Genomic DNA, 26238 nt, shown 5'->3' with positions numbered 1-26238 from the left:
CCAGGTTAGCCAGAGCTTGTGTGGTGTTCTTGACCAGTCAGCAGGACTAGTTTATTTATTTAAGCTGCTTTCAAAAATCAAATTTCTCTATATTGCAAAATACATTATGTAACATTAATATATTATAGGTTACTGAGCTCAAAATAAGGAATGGAAAGTCTTAAAATCAACAGGTCCTTGCAGGCACAGAGAAAAGAACATATCAACCTGAACAAGCCCAGTCTTGCCAACCAGTCCGGTGCGTGGTTGGTGGTGACCCTTGGCAGGTTGGTGCCACTGTGAGCGTGGCTGGAGGGCCGGTGGTCATCGTGGTGTTTCCTTAGCACATGAGGCGGTTCCCATGTGAACCTTTACCTTGAGCAAACTGTACAGGTGGGTGCTTCCCTGCTCCAGCGCTGAGGCCTTCTCCTATGAACTTCTCCAGCTACTTCTGTGTGCCTGACACTTCCTAGGCGGTATCCCATTGACCAAACTCCAGAACATGTGGTGGGAGGGCACATACCAGGCTGTGCCCTTTTTCCACCAAGGACCCTTAGTAATGTTCTAGTTGCATTTTTCCATTCAGCTCCTCATATTTTCAACCCCATCAGGGGCTCCCAGGAAGCTGAGAGAAGTCTTTGTTAACACCCTTCTGGCCATGTCAGGCCAAAGAAGAAAAAACATGCAAGGTCATCTGCTTTGTCATTCTGGGAATTGCTTTGGGTTTTGTTATTGAAAGATTTTTTTTTATTGCAGATAAAAAAGGTGACTGCCTCAGGGCGCAGTAGTTGCTCTATGGGTTTTCTCTGCATCCTAAATTAGGCTGGGCCTTGGTTTGACTACCTCCTTCCTGAGAAGGGAAGTGAGTTCTACCTTTGATAAAGCTATAAAAAACCCAACATTTTTTACAGTCTTTAAAAGCATATTCCTCTTTCTGAGCCTAGCTGCCTCACAACAAGATCTTGAGCAAATCTGAAAGCTTGCAGGTGAGGAAACTGCTTGCTTTTTGATTGGTGAAGGAATTTCCAGGTGAATTCAGAACTATCACATGCTGTGCATATCGTGTAGAATATGTCTTGTTTGATAGGATGTGACGGATCTTTAGAATTAATCTGTTCTTTCAGAGAAGGTCACACAGGATTTTAGCTCTCTTCAGTTTATTAAAATGCACGAGTCTCGTATGTCCGCATGAATTTAACTGAATTATTTCAAAACGAGTGCTATAGTAAACATTTTAACCTATTTTTCTGCCGGCTTTTAAAATACACTCTTTGATCCTTATACCTGCAGATTATTCAAAGTGTGAAAGCCCAGTCTCTCATTTTCACATATTTGGGAATAATGCAGGATTTGGACTCTTAAAATTTTGAATTCTATTTTGTGAAGTGAATATGGAAGTCACTGGGGGAAAAGGAGGAGAGGGTATGTGAAAGAGAAAGGTGTGGGACTGACCTGGGCAGAATCTAGGCGACCTGCATGCCAGTGGCACTTCATAGAAAAGCTGTCTGAGATGGGGCCTCTTACCTGTTGGATCGAGTAAAGTCCTGTTAACCAGGTTCATTTAGAACTGCCTAGGCTGAAGGAAGAGTGAGTATTTAAACTCGTTCTTGTTTTGAAGGAGCTTCTCCGTATTTATTTGTGGCAGCTGCTGTACAGGTAACTCTCTTAATGCTACAAAAATTATATATAAAAAGGAGATAAAGCAGTGCAAATACAGAGAAGAATGTAGTAAATTAACGGGTGTTATAGTATCAATACTGGCATTTGCTGGTTTAAGTACCTGATTTATATCATAAAAACTATGTGTGCATAGGGATTAAAGGGGGAAAAAACCCCACCCAAACACAACTACATCGGTAACAAAATTTGTTCGCAGAACTCTGAAAGCGCTGCTCCTGTTATGCATCTGGAGGATAAGCAAACAGCACCCATACGATTTCTTTGGTTCCATTTTTCTCAATTTCATCTTCAATATAGTAATAATTATCTACAATGGATAATAGCTGGCTTGATGGGAACTGTGAGTCAAAGTGATTTCCTGGGCAGAGGCTCTTGCAGGTTTTTGCCAGTTCCTTATTGTCCATGGTGGCTTTCACATCTTTACCAAGAACAGCAACAAAATGCTATGATTCGAATATCTGAAACAGTAGCTATTGTACTGCTCCTAAAATCTTCCTTTGAATAGGAATTGTTGAGATTCAAGAACAACAACAAAAAAATGCATTAAAAAGCCAAAGCCTACTGTGATGCTGCTTAACTATTACCAGGGAAAGTTAGTTCTTTGTGAGCAAAGCCAGCCCTGCCTAGTGACAGTTGCTACGTAGGGAGCTGTATTAAGGCTGGAAGTGGTCACTTTGTACAACCCTCCCTCATCATCTGCCTACAGCATGTTACTGAGTTGTCAGCATGTGTGAATCCTCATCTGAAGGCAAACGTTTTGGCTAACTTGGTAAAAAGTGAATGGACAATGATTTTTCTCTCTTCACTGGCTTGTGTGTTTTCTGTAGCAACAAGAAGCGTTTATGCCTGCAAGCGAGAGATCTATCAGGAATAGAGTTCTGACATTTTAGTAACTGTATTACAGCAAAATACTAGAATACCACAATGATTACGAGTCCTGATCTGGACTCCTTTGTTTGTTGTGCTGTATGTTCCAAAATAATACCACCACCACCTTCCAACGCTACTTTTGATCGGATTCGGGAGTATAAACCTTTCAGGACACGGTATTACACTCATTATGATATTCTGGGTAAGTTTGTTTCTGAAGTCTTTTCCTCACAATCTAAGATTTAGGAAAACTCCAAGAGCTGTTGTATCCATCTGTTGTTGATAGTCATGAAGGCATTCACATCTTGGTAAGAACGAACTGCGCTTATCTTCTGAATATTAGTAAATCCAACATATTCAGAGCGGGGACAGTGTCAGCCATCCCGTGGTGCATGGAGACTTTCAGATTTGGGCATAATGAAGTGCAAAAGAGAATGAGCTGTAAGACCATTAGCAAACGTTTTCTAGGGCTCAAGTAGTTTGGGGGAAGAACTATGCTTAAGACTTATGTGTTGGGTTTGCAAAGATCATCCCTTTGTCCTTCAACAGGACACAGCTGGGGTGTTTTATCCGTAATCCTGCCTTCTCATACCTGATTCTGGCTGCTGACCTTAGCGTGAGGCTCTGTAGAGCCTCTTGAGGTTTGATTTTTTTCTGACATACCACAATCATAACCTCAACGATGAAGAAAGCGTATGGTGGCATTCACTTGGTTGAGGATCAAGCAAGAATCTGAAATATCTTTTTATGCTATTTCTAATTGTCATAAAGGTTTCTGATCAGCCCTGTAAAGTTTTGTAGAAATCATGTTGTGCATTTTAATTAATGTGCGTTGTGAAGAGGAGTGTGCTTGGTTTCTATTTTAAACAATATCCAAGGGATTATCAGTGCACTGAGAGCCTTGGCAGCTGGGCGAGTGCCGTGCATGTCTCAGAACACGAGGCTTCAGCCCTGCACTGACACACACAGTGTAAAACGCATCCAGAAGGCCACAGAAAGTCTCTTTCTAAATTATTTTCTCTTTACTGTTTAATATAATGGACTGGGGAAAAGCTATGCAGTCATAGCACAACATGCTTGTTGCTAAGATTCATGCACTGTTGGACTTCTATTTTGCTGATTTAAACCTGTTGAGCCCTGTTTTCCATGTACTTTGTGTTAGCTCCATGAGAGGACTCTGCTCACCCATGTGGAGTGAGGAAGAACACTGGGGTGAAAGAGGGACACCTAATCCTCCAGTGGCTGTGTGAAAGCTAGATCTCCTGTGGCTCTATTCCTTTTTCGTTTTCCTAATAACCCAGGAAGAGGTGACTCTACGGCCCTGCCAGGTGCAGAGAATGGGATCCAAAGCAATGCCCAGGCTTGGCACTGAGTAGGAAAGGCGGAGGGGGAGGATCCAAAATCCCACTTTTAAGGGGGAGTTTTGGGTTGCAGAAAGGCATCTTTATCTACCTCTCTCTGCAGTGGCTTCTCTTCCGGGCAATCGGTGCTGAAGACCGGTTTTTCAAATGAGTTAGCAGGGCTACGTGTTTGCTTTCACAGCATTTCCATGGGAGTCTGTGATGCTCTCCTGTTGTGCAGCTTTGCCCAGAAGGTGAGCGTTGGGTTCAGCACCTTCCTATTATATTTATGGAACTGCACAAGCAGTAATAATTGTATTTTTTCTATACGTGAAGTGTGGGTGTGTAGTTTTTAGCCTTTTGATTTTTAATTCAGCTGCAGAGCCATGCAAAGGGGTCGGGAGAGAGGCACGGGTTTCTGCACTCTGGTTATTTGCTGTGCGTGATCCGCTTGTGTTGATTGTACAGAGATTGGAGCAGACATTCAAGAAAAACAACATAAAAAGAAGGAGGTGGAGATACAAGAGCGCATTGAAAAAATGAAAGCTGAACTTTGTTCTCAGGTAAATTAAATTATGCTCCTGTCATTTAAATGCTGATTATTCTTTGGAATAATTGCTATAGTGTAAAAACAGTTAATAAAGAACTTTGAGGTCACTGCTATAGAGCTGTCATTAATTTCAGCTCGTCTTTTGTTCACAGAGTTCTGTGTGCACATATGTGCACAACAAAGCATACTTTGAATTAATAACAAATTTTACATCTGGTCTGAAAAAGGCCTTTAAAGCACACAGAAGTTGTCGGTTGTTAAAGCTGTTTCCCACAGTGCTATGTAAGATTCTGAAACTGCCCTTTATAATACAGACATATAGTGGTTACAACTCACGGCTCAATGCGATTGTGTGGCCACATTTTAACAGGAATTGCTGCAATAAAATTGCCAAATGGGCCAAAATGTATTTTGCCATCTGGTTTTAAATTTAACTTGCTCTGATTTTTTGAATAGAAAAATACAGAACTATTGATTATGTAACCTCTGCTTCATCTTAATAGGATGGTATTAGAATGTGAACTGCTATACTTAAATAATAACTTGTTTTAAAGGCTGAAATGCACAAGAAGGATGCAGTGGATAAAGCTCTCAAAGAGGCAGCCGCTAACCACAATGCATTTGTACAAGACCTTAAACAAAAACTTGGAGAGGAATTAAGGGTATGAACCAGTTTGCTTTCATTACCATAGAAATAGCCAGCATGACAGAATCATGGTTTTGACAACTAAGAATGTCATTCTACATTTAAAAAAAAGTATTTTTTTAATGCTGGCCATAACCAGGACCTTCATTCATCTGAGATTTGTACTTTAGTGCCAGGAGAAGAACTTGGCCTGAAAGATGTCTAGCTTTGTCTTTGTGCTAGGGGAGATGTGAGCTCGAGCTAGCTGGATTTTTAATTCACTTTCAACACATTTAACTTCTTTTATTTATTGAATTAAGTTTGTGGCCTTTGTTGAAAATTCCTGTCAGGCCTTGATTCAGCCAGCCACTGAACCTGATGAGGTGCGTTTCTTAAGGGCAGTTAAATATGGGCTTAACTAAATCTGTCCTGAAGTTTTGTGTTCATCACAGCTAGAAAGGTGTTTAACTGATTTACTGAACCTGGACCCTAAGTGGAGTGGAGGAGAAGGAAAACTGCCAGCATAGAGATATTTCTAAACGAAGCACACCAGCTGTAGCTTTTTATTTCTATATGTACTTAGCACATGCTTCGTATGGCTGTTTGGATATTTGAGACACATGTAGAAAGAAAAAGGAAGGCAATTGCCTTCTGGATCTGAGCCTTCCTGCTTTCTGCGCTGCTTCACAGGGCTTTTTACCACTAGAACATCCAAGCACTCCTCGGTCAGGCATTACACAGTCCATCGAACACCTGTCATCCTTAGTCTTGCAGCCTCCCACCAGCGGATGAAAGGCGCACAAAGAATTGCCGGAGTGTTTTGCTTTGGAATTTTATTTTATACAAGTTTCTAAATAGCTACCTGTTTATACTGCAGGCAGTCAAAGCAACGTGCTTGGCATCTCAAGAGGAAAAGCAGGGAGGTTTACAGTGGTCTTAAGTTTCCGGCAGAGTTCATTCCATTTTATGGAGCTGTTTTCCAAGGGAGCTTTGTCTTTTACTGTCATAGCATCTGCTGACAATAGTTGGCAGAAGCTCAGTTCCTTGTGTTTAACCATTCAATTACTTGCCATAAGTGTATCTTTGTAGACCTGAGTGCTCAGGGTTTGAACGTGTACCATTTGTCCTGATAATACTGGCTCCAGTGACTAAGGGCTCAGGAGCAGATACAGAATTCTACAGCTGAAACAGAAGAAGAGGCAGCTCTAAAGTAATTGCAAGATGGTTTAGATTTGGTGGTTTGTATTTCTTGCAGTTCAAGAGGTGTGTTAACAGTGAGCTCACTTCTCACTAGCAGCTAGCTTGGAGAGGTGGTGGCAGCAAATTTACTCAACTTCTGTCTGAGCAAACAGTGGCAGCCAACAAAACATATCACTGAATGAGTGACTGAAGTGGGTTTTTACATGGAGGATAGGTCAAAGACAACTGCTTTCAGCTGGTAGCCTCAGGAACGGCTTTTCGCAGCAGTGCTGATGTTGTTGTTCTACCACCACTAATGGTCAAATGGTTTTAGTTAGGCTTCTTGTAGGAAGGTCCTGTTGTTTGTCACTCTACTTGCCAGCAGTAGGTAAATAACCAGTATCCACAAAAATACACAGAATACAGGGTTTGTACATGGGTGTGCAAGCAATTTACAACAGACCTCATATAACTCTGCTCATCCTGTATTAGAAAACCTACGAAGATCTAAGCAGCCAGAACTTTCCCAATGGTGTCTTGCTGCTTCCACAGAGGATGCACTTGTCAGGGGTCTTGGAAAGAGCTGTGAATGGTGGCAAAGCAGCGTAGATGACTGGGCAGTGAGTTAAGCGAGTTGGATTGCTTTACTGGATGGTTAGGTGTGGCATGGCCTATAATGACAACAGAGGTATATTGGTATATATTGAGTTGTCTGAGATTCCAGATGTATGTATGTCCATCCAGACAACCTAAGACTAGTGTTGTCACACCTTTATGTATTAGCCCGAGCAATATCTTGCTGACAAGCATACCAAGGACTGGGCTTCTTCTCCATCTCACTCTAAAACCATGTCACCGGCCATGTGAGCTTGGGAAGAAAATATATCCAGGAACTTTTTGTGCCTTATGTAGAAAACATGGATGATGTGGAATGATGCTAGAGTAAGTCACTGTAATTGCCCTGTAATATTTTCCTGAAGTGTCTTCTGCTGGGCCTTGCTGAGGATTGTTTAAAGACAACTGAACAATAAGTTGTCACTACTTACATCTACTTTCAACTTTGCTTAAGGAAGAGGTGAGGAAGGTGAAGGCAGAGATGCAGCAGTACATGGAGGATGAGCAGAGGAGAGAGACTGAAGCTGCAGAGCAGCGCATGGCTCACAGACTTCAGTGCGCCCTGATGGAGTGTGCCCAGGAGAAGATGCAAGCGGTGGCCGAAGCCAGGAAGCAGGAGAGGGAGGCGGCCATGAAGGAAGCAGCCAGACAGCACAGGTGCTCTTAGTGTTTCCCCTGACTTGGCTGGCAAACATGCTGTGCTAAAGAAAATGACTGGAATTGCATCGGCATTGCTCAGATGCAGGTCTTCTAGGAAAAGATTGATAGACCCTTTAGAAAAAAATGTATTTGGAAATGTCAAGGGACCAGCAAGAGTTGCAGGCTCACTCTCTCTTGCTGATATCCCACATAGGAATAAAACATGTTTTGTTCCTAAAAGCAAGTATCATAAAGCCAACCAAGGATCCAAAAGTTTTACTTTTTATGGCTTATTTAGAGTCATCAGAAATAAAGATCTCAGGGGCCTATTGTGCCTTTCATGACATCTATGTAAAACTGAAAAATAGGTGTTCATATGGAGATCTGCAGGGCGCAGGAGATTCTACCCTTACAGATTAAGTGTTGTGAATTCAACAGCTTTGATAACAAAATAATAACACACCCCTCTCCCTTAAGAGTAGACTACATTTCATTTTTTGACAGCATAAACAACAAAATAACACTGTAGTCTCACAATGAAAAGATCAGTTCAGGTGTATTCCCTTGTAAGATGCTTTTTTTTTTTTCTGAACAGAGTCACACATAAGTTTTGATCCATTATTTAATACCTTCATTTTCACTATTAAATCATGGCCTTTCTGACAAAGATAAATCACATTCTGCATAAACTTAGCTGGTCTCTTTAACTTCTCAGGTTAGCAGAGTTCTGCAAAAATATCTCCAGCAAAGTGGAGGGAGCAATAACAGAGGGCAGAATTCTTTTTCTCTACATTGAAGTATTTGGATCAGTAACCTTAATGGATGCCTGATGCACCATTCTTTACGTGTCTCTGAGCCAACTTTGGGGAATAGCACCTATAATGTTTTGACTACATAATGTAAATTATATCTTTTATTACTAACATGCTAGCACAAAGATGTTCTCAGTACCACTTAAACAAAATTACAGATGAATCTGTAGTCTAGAAATCAGTTCTTCGATTTCACTTCAAGACAGCTTTTTTACTTGGGGGCAGAATTGCTCAAAGTCTATTTGAAAATCAGTTTGCACTTAAGGGCTAGCTCAAAGAGAGACCTGAATGAAGAGTGAAATAATAATCCTTTATATTTTCCATTTGGAAGCAAGCATCATTAAATTATTGCTAGAAGTGACACATGCAGAAATAGAATCTTCTGCAGCTGCCTTTCTCTGCGTCATCAGTGGCCTTCTTTTACCCTATTTTGTTTCAGAGGTTCTACATAAAGTTCTAATTCCATGTATATTTATAGTTGAAGAAGAGGGGTTTTACAATGACCTGAATAGGCTTAAATTGTTTTTTAAATAATCTTTAATAACAGGTCTTCCCTAAAAATCTTTTCTTCTTTTTCTTTTTTAAATAGAAAGCACTTAGAGCAACTCAAAGAAGAAAGGATGTTAGCTGAGGAACTACATCATAAGAGTATAGAACAATTAAACAAAGAAAAATGTCAAGAGATGAATATTGCCCTGAATATCACACAGAAAGAGAATCAGATTGAGACTGAAAAACAGGTCAAAGAAGCAGAGACCCTACATCTTGAGGAGCTGGAAAAAGTGATAGTTACACTGAAAGCAGCAGAAGAACAGGTAAAGACTCTCACGGAAAAACTGGAAAAGATGACAGATTGGAAGGACAGCCTGGAAACTGAAATACAAGCAACAAGACAAGCTTTTCAGAAGTATATTGATGCCACATTTCCTAATCTGTCTCCTGGACAGGCAGATTTTATTCTGCCATTCAGAAAAGCATTTGAGCAGAAGGACACCCCAGAAGAAGCAGAGGACAGTGACAAGGAATATAAGAGAACTAGTATTAGAAGTGAGAGATTAACAGCCATGGGTAAACAGGACTACAAATAGGTGATGCTGAAAAATAAATTCATCTCTGTTCACTGAATTATATGAGTGTGGTTAGAACGATACACAGAAAAATAACCACCACTATATTAAATAATGCAGTGGTGAGCCATGCTTAGAAATTATGCATTAATTTTTGTTTTACAAATGGTAGGGCAGAGGTTGGAACATGTAGCATTTGAGGAGCTTCCCACTGAGTCCTTACTGAGAAGGAAAAAACCTGAGAATCTGATCAGAAAATCTGTTGCTTAGTTAAGCATTAGTGCTTGGACTGTGAGGGCTGTCGGCTCTGCCCCTGAATACTTGGATGTGGAGTAAGACACACAAGCTTTAAACACCTGCAGCTTGGCTCCTGAGATTTACAGGCTGGTTATTCTATGTAGCAGTGTGTATGTCTAGAATACTTGCAAGTAAGGGGTTACATGGTCTGAAAACTCACCTTGAGAGACAGCTTTTGGGCAAAAAGTGTGTGCCAGCAGGCATAAAAAATAACCTTCCCGTGGGAGTACTCAAGTTTATCTATTCACACATGCTTGAGGCCTGTGTGGCTTTAGGCCAGCCTCAGCACATCAATTGTGTCTGCGATTCATTCTGCCTAAACGTCTGATTTGTCTTCGCTGTGTAATAAGACTTCTCACACCATTCACTAAAGCTTTGTGTCTATCTCATTTGTTACCTGTTAATCTGAAAACACGGTTTAGCATCGTGAGTGCAAGCTGAGGAATGTAAAGGAGCTGGTCTTTACTGCAGGTGATAGCAAGTATAATATGGTGAAGGAAACTCTCCGTAGGCATTTTGTTTAAGGGAATTTTTAAGAGAGCAATCTGTGTAGTCTTCTTTTCTTCATGCTCAAAAACAACCCGAGAAAACAAAAAAGCAGAATAATCTCACAGATATCCATCACTCTACCAAACTAAGAAGTGAAGACAAGTGAGTCACTGGTTTCTCGTGGAACAGTTTAATTCATATAAAATACTTTGAACAGATATTTGGCACACTCTGGCACTATTTCTGACCTAAATGCCTGTAAAACCTTACCTCACTGAATTGTGGAAGCTTGCTCTGTGGATTTCATATGCATTAAGCATAAATGTCTTTTGAAACTACATGAGTAAAATACTGGATCTAAAGTACTAGCAGCTGCATCATGAAATACTTAAAGCTGATGAATGCTCTCCATTGGGTTAGCTGATTAAAGGCTCACCTCGGCACACACCATGAAGCCCAGAGACACAGCGGCAGCTGGGGGAACCCCAACAACCCAGTCAGAGGAACGAGCCTCCAATCCAGCCCCTCCTAGGGCATCCCAGGAGGGCATCAGCCCCATGGACGGGCAGTGAGACCCATCACCGTGAGTCAACAGGAGAGGCTTTCTGGAGTGCGGATACAGACTGGAGGTATGGGACTCCTTATGGGATGCAGGGAAGAACATCTGGGGATTGTATGGGGATTGTATAAAGGCTTATTATGGGATGTTTAGGGAAAGAACCAAATGTGCGGAAACAGGGACCATTGTAGTTTGGGGAAGAAAAAGAGTGGGAAATGAGAGATAAAGGGATAAAAGAGTCTGGTTACATGTAAACGGGCTGGTCATAGCTGACCATGCCCTGCTCCTGATCAGTGCAGTCTGTCCCGTCTTCTCATTGAACTCCATTTCTAACTTTTTCTGGGTGCAGGGCTTTCTCTGTGTGCATGTGTATGCCTGGAAGTCTACCTGCCAGTAGCTGGAGTTGGACCACAGATGATGGGGGGTGTGGGCTCAGGGTGCCAGCAATTGGAGAGGCTGGAATGCATATTATGTGGGTAGGTATGTCAGTGTGTAGTTACTAGCAAATAGCAAGACAGGCTAGCCGACAAATAGGGTAGGTGACGGAGTGGCTGTAAATCTAAGATACTGGAGAGACCAGAGCATCTGAGATTTGGTTACTCGAGGGACTCAGTGGTCACAGCCAGTGACTGGAGAGGCTGTGAGGTCTGAGGGTTGGCTGCTGGTAACGTCCTAAGTCTGGACCAATTACCAGACATGCTGTTTGCGTGCGTGTGTCTGTGCATGAGGCAACATGAGGGGCAATTCTACATCTTCCATGTCAGAAAACCAAGATGATAATGAAGTGCTTCAACTCCCCTTGAACAAACAGTTCAAGTTCTCTTACAGTGATAGATAAGTAGATTTTTTTGTTCTTCTCCACTGGGAAGGATATAATGTAATCATCATGTACTTCTGCAATGCCTTAGAGTTAGCATTTTTTTCAGAAAAAAAGAAGTGACACTGCCTTGAGAGGTTAGCCCTTTTTATTTGGGATACAGTGGCAGTGACTGACACAGACTGTGGCTGTCTACAGAGGTAAGTGTTCCCTGTGGTGAACATTAGTCCTGGATACCTCAGTCATCCAGACAAGACCAAGGGCCCCTCTGAGTGCCCATTCCAGGCCCCTCCTGACCTCCAGCCTTGGGAGCATGTTTGGAGACAGGCAGCAGAGGCTCAAGATCTGGTCAGCTGTGTCAATACATATATACATACACTGCAAGCATGCTCTGGGGTGGACTTACCGGTGTATGCACAGCGTATACAGCATATAACAGTCTGTCGGACACTGGTGTTGCTTCTCATTGCCTTTTGGGAAAGGAAGAACATTTTGGTTTACTGCTTTCAAATGTCAAGGTGAAGTTGTGTTGGCTCTGCTTAGAAACAGCGCGTCCTCTGAAGTCTGTGTGCTTGGTTGTGTAGAGATGAAAGGAGCCACAGCTTGGCCTAAGTGAATAGCTCTGCAGTATAAATGGATAGACCAGATAGATAGCAAGCAGTAAAATTGCTATAGGACCTGGAGAGCCATTTGCCATGGACACTGTTTGGTATTTCAAGGAAATATTGTAGAAAGTAAAGTAACCAACTAAGCCTGATTTAAGAGATTTTTTTTCCCCTTCTAGTTGTACTTACTGCACAATATTAATTACGGATGACTGGCAAGCTGAAAAAAAAGGCTGTTTTTCATATTCTGTAAGTTTCTGCATGTCAGATCCTTAACTAATGAAATCTGTGAGTACATGAGCTATTGGTAACTCATTGGAGCTACAAATCAGGAGTTCAGGCATACAAGCAAGCCTTTCATTGCATGAAGCAGAGACAGCATATGTTTGTTGGCTTGATTTTGTTCCTGTTTGAGAAGGATTGCAGCAGGAAAAGTAACACTACTCACTTTACTTGCACTCTGAATCAGAGAGAGCACGAATACATGCTTTTTGACTGTCTGAATGATGCAAATAAAGAAGCTTTCAGATAACATCTGGATGCTAGGATGCCGGTGATGGCACATATTGACAGCAGAGTGCATGAGACAAAACCTAGAATGAGGAGCTGTAATGCTGCAATGAATAATACAGAAAGCAGGATTTCTCTATTAGTCATTCAGGAGATGTCTAAAATTGCCAGAAAGTACCATAGTCTCAGGAACAGTGAAACTTTCTGTCTAAGGCAGTGCTATAAAAGACTGAAAAGTGGGTTGTCTAATTACTGTAGCTGAGCAGCTGAACTAGTAGGGAGCTGTGGCGTACGGCTGATAAGCAGCTAATTAATAAACCAGAGACATCTTGCTCGTTAGTCCCTCAAAGGTCTGCAGAAGAGATCTGTGATGTCTTAAAAGGAGGATATGCAGATTGTGAAATCGCTGAATGCCTGGCATGGAGAAATGAAGTGTGAAAGGAACTAATGATGCCAGTAGCATTTGGAGTGTGAGCACACGCTGTCTGTGCTTATGAGGCAATTAAAGAACTGCAGCGCCTCACGGGCAACAGACTGCAGAACGAATACACTCTGTCTATGCATGGATGTAGTGTACCCACAGAGATATAAACCAAGTAATTGTGATTTAAGTTACCGATGTGATTTCCTTTGCCTTAATTAACAACAGTTCAGCGTTATGTTTGCTGCTAGTTAAAATATAGATTGTGTAGAGGATTATGAATGACTAATCGCAAAATGCATCAAGTGACTGCTGGGAGATGCAAATACTGGAACAACCGGCATTAATATTGGCTAGTAGGTACAGTACATGGGTGTTTTGGGGATATCTAGGAGAGGATTCTGCCTGGGAATGTGTTGGCAGTGACCAGAGGGAAGGACAAATCCTAGAAGGAAGAACGGGCCAACAACAATGATGGAAACATCCTGGGAAGTGAGGGAACCTGTGCTGCCTCCATTGCAGTTTACGGGGACTAGCAGTTAACACATCACCTTAGCTTTCTTTGGGCCAGTGAGCAAATCAAGAGTTAGATAAACAGCTTGACTAACAACAGCTAGTAAACTACCTCCAAGTAGAAGGATAAATAAAACTACTGTACCCCAACTGTGACATGGCCTGCCCAAATCTTGGCTCTTCTAGCTGATCATCAATAGTTTGTCTTGCTCTTTATTAAAACAGTCTGTAGCACTTTGGTTTGCCTTCTTCTAAGAGTATGGCTGACTCATTACTGGATCTTGCCTTTCTTTTGCATACTTGGACATTTCCACTATACAGCTGCAGTCTATGTCCTAAAACTTGAGTGACTAGAGAAAAATCCTACCCCATCAAGGTGTCTGAGCACCATATTTTTCTATTATTTTTCTCATAAGATTACATTCTTCCTTCCTCTAATAAAAATTCAAAAAGGCACAGGCACTTCCAGTTGCCTTATTTGAAAACTTAAGCCACACTATAAATGGAATATTGCTAGCCAAAGTTGAACTCCATTCTGTCTTGTCTCACAGCTTCTTCAGAACTTATACTGCTGATGCCAGATTAAGTGCAGGGCTCTGGGTACTACTGCTGCTAGCCACAAAAGGTGCAGTCCCTTCCCTGTGCTGCCTATGGCATCCCACAATGATTCCTGATTATCGTGGGTTGGTTTTGGTTTTTTTTTTTCCTTACCTGCCAAGCACTGCAAGTATGAAGATTTGGAAGAGAGCAGTTTAACTCTGAGGCTAGTGTCTGAGCAACTTTGATGCTATACCTAAGGTGTTAACCATCTTTGAAATGTTTCTGATAGTCCCTCTTTAATATGAGGCTTATAATCCTGATTTATACCCAGTTCTGATTTTCAATGTGGATTTAAAAGTCAGTGACCTGGACTGTCAGCCTTAAAGTTCACCTTGAAGATTCTTGTAATTCCATTATATCAATAGGAATCTGATGCAGAGACACTTAGCTATGCTAGTGAGCACCTCACCCCTTAAGTGGGTCAGCACTGAAGTTCAAGTGTCAATGTTCCTCAAGGTACTGCAGGGCTACCAGGCAGCATTAAAGCTAGGATCCTCTGGGGGTAACTCTCCCCATTTGTGCAAAAGGAGGGTTCCCTCATTAAAACTAGAAAGTTACTCTGGACTTGGAGCTACATGTTGAAACCAGGCTGCGCCCCTTCGCTTTCTGAATCAGGTAATAAAAGTACCATCGCCTTGCTAAACAGACATTAGCATTACCTTCAAGTAAGGCCACATTTTTCACAGGATGAAGTGTCCCATAGAAAATAGGATTAAAGAATTGTCCTCCCCACTCTCTTTTATTTTGGCCCAACCATTTGCTGTGGTGCTGTGAACTGGATCAGGGACCTGATTCCTCTTTAAAAGGGGAGAGTTGAGAGATTAGGCAACACAGATATATGTAGATCTTTTGTTATAAAACAGGACCTTTGCTCTTGATTCAACAGAGAACAAGGTAAATGCTTGCTGGCATGTTTAATGCATTATCATCAGTTATGTGGGGAATGCAGAGGAGGAGCTGGGCACCGCTGTAATGTTTGTGTTAAGCTTTTGCTAAACTCTTTCACCTCTGAAATTGACTCTGGTTTGTTTTGTGGGTTTTGTTTTGTTTTCTTACAAAATTTGTTTCTCCACTAGAAACTAAAAGTCACATTAGTGATCACTTGTGAGTAATAACTTGGACAAGTCCAGGTTTAAAGTTAACTACCTGAAGTGTGTTTCTTTACAGGGCAACTCCTGAGTTCCACCACAGAAAATAAAACAAACTGCAAATGTGTTTGTCTTCTGACTTTCATCTATAAATATATTTAACCCAAACATTGCATCCTTGTGCTAATGAAAAAGAACCAGAAAGCAAAGACAACAGATGTTATCACTGTGATGAGGAAGATGAGGCAGTTCAAGGAAATAAAAAATAGCTGCGTCTCCCATTTCTGAATGTGGTTAATCAATATCAGAAAATAGCTGTTAAACCATTATTCTTGTAACCAGCTTATATTAGTTACCCATTCTATTTAGGGACTGATTAAATATAAATACTCATTTGTGTATGGATAACTGAGGATGGAAACTGGGTAACATTCAAGAATATATATATAAATTCAATAATATCCATCTCTTGGTTATTAAACAGATAGTGCTCTATACAGGACTTGCTGACCTCTCCTGGATAAAGACTCCTAAATGGTTTGGAATAGTTTATTTGTTAATGAGAGAAAACTGATCTCCATCACAAACCGGACTGATCCTTTATTCTGTTACAAACCACATTCGATGAAACTGATTGCTGTAGCCAAGAGCAGAAACTTCCCATGCCATCTCACAAACCATGTGAAAGAAACTGTGTTTCAAAGCATGACTCGGATAAGGCTGTAATACTGGGTTCAGTTCAGTAAGTTGAGCTTTGTAAGTGAAAGCTTGGAATTACTAACTTTACTGCCAAGGAAAAGTTCTTATTCTTTTAATTCTCTTGCCAAAAAGGGCTGTATTGGCAGGGTACTGGAGAGTTGCTGGCTGACTTTGCTGGAAACCTTGCAAACCGCCAGCCACCCAGACTGCTGCATGTGGGCCATGAACTGCAATTCACTGACATTATTACTGGTCAATTAGAGATGCACCCATGTGACTGAGACCTTGATCTGTGTCTATGCTGTGCAAGCTGACACATGCTCTTGCAGGCTTGCCAATTCTGAACTGAGCTCTGCAGAGACCATCCTCTGCAGGGCTTTCACCGAGGACAATGAGGAGTTGAATTCCTTTCATAGGATGACGCGGGACCACTATGATCTCGCCAGAGGATTCTTGGGAAGCTGCCAAGAAGACAGCAAAACTTTCTTTTATTCCATTCAGAAGGAAAATAACCTGGGATTCTCTACACACACCAGCAGAGCTCTTTCAGTATGTGCCCCCAGTCTTTGTAGCTTTAAATCCAAGGTTAAGATGTTGGAACACGCACTGTTGAAAGATCCTTGTGAACAAAATGCTTCTAATACTGTAAAAGCCTGAAATCCTTAGCTTTGTCCATTCCTGTGCTTGGTTCTATCTAAGCAGCAATAAGTTGAGTGACTTGGAGTGCGTCTTGAAAGTCTGGCAGTGGAAGAGGACATTCATGGTGTTGAAAGAGTGCTTGAAAGAACTGAGCTCATTTGGAAGTGAATAATATGGGTTCAACTCTATAAGCCCTATAAGTTTCTAAAGTCCCTGCTCCTTGCTTTTTTTTTCTTTACTAAAATTATTTTTGCTTTGAGAACACTAAAAGTGCATCTCTTCCTTTTCCTCTAGTTAAAAAAATGCCTTTCAGATACTGTAGTCCTGAGCATAAAATCAGTATACATCTTATTTGAATTGCCTTGCAGCCTTACTTAGGACAAAAAGATCTGTGCTTCTGCAATTTACTGATCTGTTCTTATACAAATGCTGGCACAGGAAGCAGACTGGAAAACCTGAGAGGTACATTATTGTCTAAAGCCCAGGGGAACAGCAAGAACCCCGCAAGGGAGAATGGCAACTGGTGTCAGGTGGTGGCTTTTTCTTGGTTCTCGATATGTTACTGTCAGGCCTCTTTCCTCTTGGACACAAAGTGTTTTGGTAAATCCATTTTATGGCATTAAGGAGTGTCTGAGTTCAAACATGCTGTGCAGATTTGCACAAGGCTCCCAGCGCTGCTGCAGATCTCCTTCCACGGCTCCTGGCCTTAATGCTCTTACAGCAACTTCTAGTGAATTATCTTTTAAAAGTTGGAATTATTCTTTCTGTAAAAAGTCTTGCAGGCATGATACTAACTGTAATGTGCTGGAAAAGCTGCATGTCAGCTGGTATCAGTGTGACTTTTTACTGAGGCTAGCAAAACTTCACCTTTCCCCTTTCCTTGCAAGCTATCTTAATGAATCTGATGTGCGTGCACCAGAGAAGTGGTGAGTCTGCCGAGACTGTCAAAAGGATTGACAACAGTTTAAGAGCTTTCTTGAATATATGTGGGAGGCAGGAACTTCTTGAACAATATTTCGCAGCAGTTTCTTCCTCCCTCCCCCCAGAAGTGACTGTCATGTAGTGTCACTGTATGTGCACACACAGTATGTATGCAGAGGGGAGGCACCACAACATTTTTTTTAAAGTATTTCAATGGTTTTGACTGATCTACTGGAGCCAGAGTCAAGGAAACCATAACCAGCACAGAAATGTGTGAAAGCTGGCAAACTAGCATCTTTGAGGAATTACAATATGCATATACAGTCATCTTTTAGCTTTATTTCACCATCACACACACCCCCAAAGCTGTATGCATAGCCCATTTTTCTTACCTGTTGTATTTTATTCTTCTCTTCTTGGCTCCAAATGGTGGAAATATTCACTCTGCTGCTGTCAGTGCAGATAAGAGGGAAGCATCTTTCCTTCAGCTGCAGGCCTCTAGCTAGTCCCATGTCTTCCATGGGACCTGGAAACAGCTTTTTCCTTAACATGCTGGCTCAGGAGCCCCTTCTGCAGCTCATTGCAAGGCTACTCTGAGTTACCAGGGTAGGGGATTTTTTTACAAGCAAAGTAGTCTGATGAGTGCCTAACCCCACAGATAATCACAGATGTGGGTGCTAGGAATTTCCATCTTCATTAGAAGTAGGGGATGCGATGCAGGAACAAAGCAAGAGGCTGTTTCATGCTCTGCCCTGAGCATAATAACATTCCAGTCTGGTATTGTGTAAATGTTTGATCTGCTGCTCATATTTTAAGGTGTGGCTTGAGTAGGTTCTACTTGACTGGGACATAAACAGGTTTACGGCCAGATATTCCCGTTGATATGTAATTATTAACTCAAGCTTTTGGGAAAATTTTACATTTTGACTGTTTTTCAGGCACTTCTAGAAGTCTGATATAGAGACGATACAGATCTTAGCATGCTGTAAACGTACATACTTTCTTTTTATATTCTATATTTATTTACCCATTTAGATAGCCATTATCTAGAATGCTGTGAAGTCTCCAGTGTAAGCAAGAGGTCAAAGAAACAACCAGTGGTCTTTCAGCAAAACATCCTTCCAGAGTTTCACAGCTACTTTTGAGAGCAGTTTGTGTATTCAGGGTTGTCTGCAAAGCTTAGAAATAAGCTTTAATGCCAGTGTGGACTTCCTTCAAAAATTTTTACTCTAGGAGGAAGAGGATATTCTTCAGTGTGAAGTGAAAGGGGATGTTCTTTTGCAGAGCAGTAGAGCTGGCTGGAGAGGTGGAAGGTCTTGTGAAGTAAAGAATTGTGTCAAGTGCAGCCACCAGGCTTGGAACTGGCATGAAAATCATTGCTTTGCTCAAAGCATCCATTTTTACAAATCTGTAAGTTACTGCTTTGATTGTGTAGGTCAAAGCTCAATCCCGAGTTCTGTCTTTGTGAAATACGCTCTTGTCAATACTTAATGTGTGTTGTCTTTTAAACCTCAGCCTAGAGGCCACTTACTTTTCAAATTAATTCTATCCCTAATTGAACTTTGAGAAGAGGTTGTGTAACCTGAAGTTTCACAGTTATGTTTAAATCCTAAATTGTCTTTAGATTATAGCTTCCAATGAAGCTGTATGTAAATTCTCAGCCTGGTGTGTGCAAGCTTAAAGACAGCTAATATGTGATGTGTCTTTTATTAACACAAATGACTCAGTCCTTCAAACGCTATAAACCAAGAATATTACAATCAGATTAAGTTGATAATTGAGAGACTAAAGGAACTATACTCACTTAAGAATAGAGAAACTACATGAAATTGAGCTAGGAGTGGCATTGCAAGATCACTACTGCTTAAACATCAGCAATATGGTGACACACAAGTGGAGAGAATTAAATCAAGTTCAGAAAGATGAACAAAGCCAGACTAGAGATAAAGCCTACAGAAAACTAACTAAAGCCACAGAAGAAAAGCAAAACAAGAACTTCCTTGTCTGTCCTACAAAGCCAATCACACCCAGATCATCACCCAGATGACCCAGCTTAATTATTTCTAAGAACAAGTATCCTTTGTCCATTATTGGGGGGCTTAAGATTGAAATAGCATGAAGTTGCACATGTATTAAGCTAGAATTAACCACAAAGAATAGTATAAAGAAACTTGGTCGAACAGAGAGCATTATGCTTTATGGTTAGCTGGTTCAAAATTTGTTTCAGTGAGATAATCCTGTTCACTTTTCAAATGGAACAACACAGGGGTTCAGCTAGTCAAAGAAAATCAGATTGGAACAGAAACTATTGTGAGATGCTTTTTTTTATACATAAATATTGTGTTTCAGGGTGTTTGGTTTAACTCAAAAACCCACATAAACTGTCTTCTGAAGCAGAGCCTAATATTCCATAGTAGAGGAAAAAATCAAACTCAGATCTTCAGATATCTTAGTGGATTATCTATAATACCTCTTCTCTCAGTGCAGAGAGCCCACAGTTTGCAACACTGGTGTGGGATAGTCCTCTAGGTAGGTGAAAGTCCTTACACCACCCTCAGAGTGGGATGTAAGTAGTTGTTTCAGGACTCACAAGACTTGCAAAAGAATTCTGAAAAGTGAATAAACTATAGGCAGGTCAACCTTGAAAGGATTGCTTGGCTCCAGCAGGAGTGCAAATAAGAGTTTCATTTCCCTCTTGACCTCCCCCTAGGTTAGAAGACAGCAAGGGCACTTCTCCTGAGAGGCCAAATACTGGCCAAACCTTCTTTTGGTCCACTTCTGGGTGGGCAGAGGACTTCATTGTTGCTTGGGCTTGGATTGAAGATTTGGGCTACAAGGTAAGACCTAGAATCTGAAAGGCAAAACCAGGAATGGAAATCATGACAGGTGATTTCCCTACCAGTGAGTGAGTTCTGCAAAGATATAAAGAAGTCAGTAGAGGCCCATCAGGTATATGAAGTCTTTGTTTCTAATGCAGCCAACTATAACCAGTTATCTTGTTAAAAGACACTTAAATACCTGCTAGGAACTCTGGGAGATGTCAGTTAGGCTGCTCAGGGCTTAAATATATTTCTTGCAGCTCTCCGCTCTTCTTGGTTGATGCTTCAGACCAAGACAGCTATTAAGCATGCTACCTCCCTCATGTGCAGGCATCCATACGTGCATGTCAAGATGCATGTAACTTATTAATAATCTTCCTCCTAGGCACCACTACAGATATCTCTAGAAGAAATTCTGATTAAAATGAGACTTAATGTTGACAAAGAAACAGAGTGGTTGTGTAGAAGAGTGGTCTGCTTCAGGACAAGGGGGCTGTGGCATTGCCTGGTGACTCTCTTGAAATGATGACTACCTCTGACACTACAAAGGAGCAGGTCATGCTCATGGTTGATGGTCATGTCTTTTGCACCCTAACATCTCTACATGGAGCTGTTACTAAAGAAATGCCAGAGGAATCAACTGGGTCAGCTTTGGCAGAAAGAAGTCAATGTGAACGTAGGGATTTTCTTTTTGCTTTTTCCAAGTAGTGCTAGATGTTGCAAATGACCAGCTGGAAAGAGCTGCCCAGAATGAGGACTTTTTGGAAGCTGTTGCTTCACATTATATTTCTCAGTAAAGCAATGTCTTTCTGTGGCACATGACAGCATTTGTCTTATATATCTATAAACATTTTAAACTCTTCTAATCTGCCATTAAGACTTCCTGTGCTCAAAGTGACCTGCCAGTAGACCTGTTTCTAACTGCCTCAAAACTGCAAAGGATAGGCATCCTCTTCTCAAAACCTCTTGAGCTCTGTGCTGTGGTTGTACACTGGGGTCAGTCTGTATGTCTGTATGGCCTCCAGCTTACACCTTGATAAAGACTTGAAGAAATCTCCAGTTTCACTTCAGTTGTCTCCTTGTCATGGGAAGGAGCTGAATGGGAGGTCAGAGGGTGTCAGCATGGTAAAATGTCCTAGCAAAGGACTTTCAAAATTTCTTACAAGAAATGCCTTTGATTCAAAGCAAACCTATCTGTCTTTCTCAAATGTTTGTGCATGCCAGGGAACAGTAATCCTGTCCTTGTTTCAGCAAGATGGACTTAATGACCATCTCTAAGTCCTTTTCAGTCCCATTTTATGTCTATGGTTAAATGTCACGTGTTTTTCTGTACTTGTAGTTTCATAAATTGGTTTTCTATCTCCTCAGGATGTTTTCTATCTAAATATTGTTTTCACTTCTATTATCAAGATGAGCTGACATGCCAGATTAAAAAAAACAGTCACAGCTGGCCAGTGCTGCATATCTGTAGAAAAGTCATAGAATTAATTTCTAAACTAAAAGGTAAGAAATGCTAATTCAGTAATCCTTTTGGTTTTCCAAGAGTTACCAGGCATCCCATGATGTTAAAATACCACTTTCTTCCAGTCCTTAGTGCTGCTTTTGAAGATAGCTACAAAGAGGCACAGCTCTCTAAAGAGTTATTCTGCCAAGTATTCAGCACAAATTGACAGGATCTTAAGCCTGAATAGCCACTCTAGGGGAGAGAAGGCTCACTGGGAATAGAATTGCTTTTGGGCAACAAAATTCAGAATTTTATTTTGGAGAAGGATTTGCAAATTGGTACATAACTGCAAGTGTATCCATTTGGTTCCCAGCTCATTTCTTGACATGGGGAAAACACTGCAGGGAGGGCTCTGAAGCGGCGTGGATAATAATCCTCTTGCCCTCGCTGTCTGATTGACTCCCCTTCCTTTCTGACAGATGAATGAAGAGCATCCTTGTACATCAGTGAGAAGTCTATAGCTGGGTAAAAGTGAGCTGAGTGAGAAGTTAATGTACAAACTGTGGAATAATCACATTACCATTATTAGTGCATTTTTTCTTCTCCACTAATGGAGTCAGAGCTGTATAACACCTATAAGATTCTTTCCTTTATCCACGCACTGGATAGTTGTGTTTCCGTAACTTTAGAAGTGCCTATAACCTGAATTGAGAGAAGAAAGAAAAAGTCCTCAGTCCTGGATCTCCTGATGTATCCCATCAGTGTGGGGTGCTGCCCAGCAGTTGTTTCTTACACTTGTTCAGCTCATAGGAAAATTACTGCACAAGTTTTTTGGTTTTTTTTTTTCTTTTGCATGCTGGTGGTATTTGGGGCTTTTGCAATGCCTCATCTTGACATTGCACAAGAAGGTCATCTACTGTTGTGCTGGGTTTGCATGGCAAGGTTTGGTAGTGGGGGGGTTACAGGGGTGGCTTCTGTGAGAAGCTGCTAGAAGCTCCCCTGTGTCTGATAGAGCCAATGCCAGCCGGCTCCAAGATGGACCTGCCGCTGGCCAAGGCCAAGCCAATCAGCGCCTCTGTGATATTTCAGAAGGAAAAAAAAAATAGTTAGGGAGAGCTTTTGCAGCTGGCGAGAGGAGTGAGAAGATGTAAGAAACTCTGCAGACACCATGGTCAGTGCAGAAGGAGGGGGAGGAGGTGCTCCAGGCGCCGGAGCAGAGACCCCCCTGCAGCCCGTGGTGAAGACCATGGTGAAGCAGGCTGTCCCCCTGCAGCCCATGGAGGAAGGATGAGGGGGGTGTAGCGATTCCACCTGCAGCCCGTGGAGGACCCCATGCCGGAGCAGGTGGAGACACCTGAAGGAGGCTGTGGCCCCGTGGGAAGCCCGTGCTGGAACAAGCTCCTGGCAGGACCTGTGGACCTGTGGAGAGAGGAGCCCACGCCAGGGCAGGTTAGCTGGCAGGACTTGTGACCCCGTGGGGGACCCACGCTGGAGCAGTCTGGTCCTGAAGGTCTGAACCCCGTGGGAGAGACCCATGCTGGGGCAGTTCGTGAAGGACTGTCTCCCGTGGGAGGGACCCCATGCTGGAGCAGGGGAACGATGAGAGGAGTCCTCCCCCTGAGGATGAGAAGCGGCAGAAACACCGTGTGATGAACTGACCGTAACCCCATTCCCCATCCCCCTGTGCTGCTGAGGCGGGGCAGAGGTTGAAGCCCGGGTTGAAGTTGAGCCTGGAAAGATGGGAGGGGTGGGGGGAGGTGTTTTAAGATGTGGTTTTATTTCTCATTCCTCTACTCTGTTTTGCTTGTTAACAAATTAGATGAATTCCCTCTCTAAGTTTGGTCTGTTTTGCTCGTGATGATAATTAGTGAGTGATCTCTCCCTGTCCTTATCTCGACCCACAAGCTTTTTGTTATACTTTTTCTCCCCTGTCTAGTGAACAAGGGGAGTGACAGAGCAGCTTGGTGGGCACCTGGCCCCCAGCCAGGGTCAACCCACCACACCTGTAAAATGAATATTAGCATTTCTGAATTATTATAATCTGTACAGACATAAGGACTAGTTAATGTCTAGCTAACCCATGAAATAGCACTGTGCTTCTGGCCAAACCGCAGCTCCTTTGAAACATAACTCAGCAGGAATATATGGCAGCTGCTTGACGTGTATCAAGTAGTATATGGTAAGTCCTGGGTCTGATTTTCAACGGATTTTTTAGAGGGATGATTAATGGAAAAAGCTCTTGATCTGTGTTATTTTTATTAATGCCTTTGACTGCAACATTAATGTAATGTTAATATTGTTTAGGAGCCTTAGGAAGTGATTCATCTGAATATAGCTGCATCTTTTGCAGGAGTTTCCAGTTGATGCACTTGATGATATGTCTGGAATCTCTCCACTCCCTCTGTACAGCGAATGGCAGATCTCTCAAGGTTTGAAGGACAAATAATTTTGCTCCACACCCTTTTCTGTAACCTGGCAAATATAGTGCATCCATTGTGCTTGCTAAGGGACCCAGGCTAACAATAGTGCATTTGTTAACTGGGTTTCTACAGTTCTGGGTTTTTTTCCAGAAATGCTCAAACGAAGGGTAAACCTTTTGTGCCATGTTACCTGTGAATGAATTTTTTTGATTTCTAAGTTAAAAGCCAAATTGGACTTCTTTGTCTAGCAAAATCTTGCTGCCTTGGAGACACTTTCATCCAGGGAACAACTGTCAGCTTCCCTGATCTGAGTTCCCTGTACAATGAGTAAGTCTAAGCTCCCTGCTAGGTACCCACATATTGTAGTGAAATTCTGATATATTGGGAATTAGGGGGAGACACAGCGCTAGCATACCCAGCCATCCCTTCTTTACTGCAGCAAAATGATGAAGCTGGGAGAAGAAAACAGAAGAGCAGTCTAATGTTCCTTCACCATGTTCTAAAAGGGAGGCTCAAACCCTTAACAATACCTTAAATAATTGCTATAGATGTCATCTGGGATTCCCTTACCTTAGCCTGTGCTGTGCCTCAATGAGCCTGAAATGGCTATATACCTACCACTTATATAGCTTTCCAGGAGAGCACTGGAAACTTAAAATAGTGCTGCACCCTCTTGTGTGAATGTGTCCTTAAAGCTGAGCCAGTCAACACCGTCGGCTGGCACCACAGTGGTGCTCTGAACAAGATTGCACAAGCACAGAGGCCTCCAATGATTGCTGATATGCAGGCCTGAGGAGGAAGAAAGAATAAAAATTCTTGCACCAAAATATTTTCAGCTTTGAAAATCAGTTTTGTTGTGAACTAACAGACAGACTGAAGAAGGTGGCATGATACGTCTGCCTTCACAATGTAGATTTCTGACTGTGAGACTTGTGTGTGACTCTTTGGAAACAGTAAAAGCCAGGTAGTTTGAGTGTATTTCCCTCTTAAAAGAGACAGGCTTTTCATTCTTGTGCGAATACAGACTTTCCTTGCACTGCTTCTATGGTAGAACCAAGTGTAATCAAGTGAATGTTAGTTTCTGCATCACGATGCAAGGTAGTTTCAGGACTCTGAAATGTAGCAAACAAAACCCTGCATCGCACAGCTTATGTTTTAACTTCAGAGATGAAGAAAGGGACAGTAACTCAGCTTCTGCCTGGATCCCACATTGTCAGCTGTAAATCCCTGCACTTACGTATATCATCTTCAAAGAGCTTTAACTGGTGCCTTGCATTGTTTATGACAGCAGGAGACCTTCAGGTCAGAGAGCTGGTGCTCACTCACTAGCAGGCCACCCAGTCAGAGGAGGTCTGAGCACAGAGAGAGGCTAACTGAGCTGGAAGGTCAACTTGATTAGTGTCTCTCAGATGAGCAATGAGTGAGAATGACTGGAGGATTAGTCATTGCAGAATCCCTTGGTGAACGTGACTGTGTTAGTGGAGCTCAGACAGACTCCTCCTCAGCCTAGCCTCTCCACTGGGTACAGGGCAGTGGGTGAAGCTTCAGACGGCAATGCATTTTTGCCATCCTGGCAGTCTTATCTTCTGGGGTGCAAGCTCTCCGTTCGCCTAATGTGACTGACAAGCGCTCAAGCTGTGCTCTAAATTCGCATGCTGTGTCACGTAGCTGCTTCTAAGTTGTTTCCCCTTCAGCTCTGCGATGTAAGAGCACCCAGCTGCAACTTTGTCCGCACGCTGGCAAAATGAGGAGATGTGCCCAGGCTTGAGCAACCGATGGAGTAAATCCTGTCTTCTGGATATAGCTGGAGAAAGAGGCGACTTCCTAAATGTGACAGCCAATCTAATGTGATAGCAGACTCATCAAATAGGTGATATGCTTTCCCTTGAAGAAAGCACTAGGGTGTCAACCTTTATAGCAATTCAAAAACTGCCATGTTGTTTTTAATGACTCTTCCCTAATATGTAAATTCTGTCCTTATATCATGAAGCCAAGAAGAATCTTTTTACTGTGTATCAGTGTCAGCCAATGGTTCGGACAC

The 26238-nt window shown here is 42.1% G+C and overlaps 2 protein-coding genes across 5 annotated transcripts in view; one reads left to right on the top strand and one right to left on the bottom strand.

Annotated features, from left to right (window-relative positions):
• LOC129200365 (gap junction beta-7 protein-like) overlaps positions 1-18250 on the bottom strand; it is a 34966-nt gene extending 16716 nt beyond the window's left edge. The window contains exons 1-2 of one of the 4 annotated variants that reach the window (XM_054811702.1): positions 17907-18250; positions 11925-11988 (exon numbers count right to left, since the gene is read on the bottom strand). In XM_054811702.1, coding sequence (XP_054667677.1) covers positions 11925-11988; positions 17907-18065 — 223 coding nt within the window. In that variant the 5' untranslated portion in view covers positions 18066-18250. The remainder of the gene's footprint in view (positions 1-11924; positions 11989-17906) is intronic. The other 3 variants (XM_054811703.1, XM_054811704.1, XM_054811706.1) reach the window with 3 other exon arrangements.
• Positions 2584-9377, top strand: LOC129200366 (uncharacterized protein C6orf163 homolog). Its single transcript, XM_054811707.1, has 5 exons — positions 2584-2731; positions 4338-4432; positions 4974-5081; positions 7293-7495; positions 8879-9377. The coding sequence occupies exons 1-5, from the start codon at positions 2584-2586 to the stop codon at positions 9375-9377; spliced, it is 1053 nt and encodes a 350-aa protein (XP_054667682.1).
• Positions 18251-26238: the final 7988 nt, after the last annotated feature.

This window comes from Grus americana, unplaced genomic scaffold, assembly GCF_028858705.1.
Source record: "Grus americana isolate bGruAme1 unplaced genomic scaffold, bGruAme1.mat H_78, whole genome shotgun sequence".
Lineage (NCBI taxonomy): Eukaryota > Metazoa > Chordata > Aves > Gruiformes > Gruidae > Grus > Grus americana.
The sequence above is the reverse complement of the archived record's forward strand: the minus strand, read 5'-3'. Positions and strand labels throughout refer to the sequence as shown.

Coding starts and splice junctions, on each gene's coding strand:
- LOC129200366 (XM_054811707.1), top strand. CDS start 2,584: ATGATTACGAGTCCTGATCTGGACTCCTTTGTTTGTTGTGCTGTATGT. Junction 2,732..4,337: donor CACTCATTATGATATTCTGG/GTAAGTTTGTTT, acceptor TTGATTGTACAG/AGATTGGAGCAGACATTCAA. Junction 4,433..4,973: donor AAGCTGAACTTTGTTCTCAG/GTAAATTAAATT, acceptor CTTGTTTTAAAG/GCTGAAATGCACAAGAAGGA.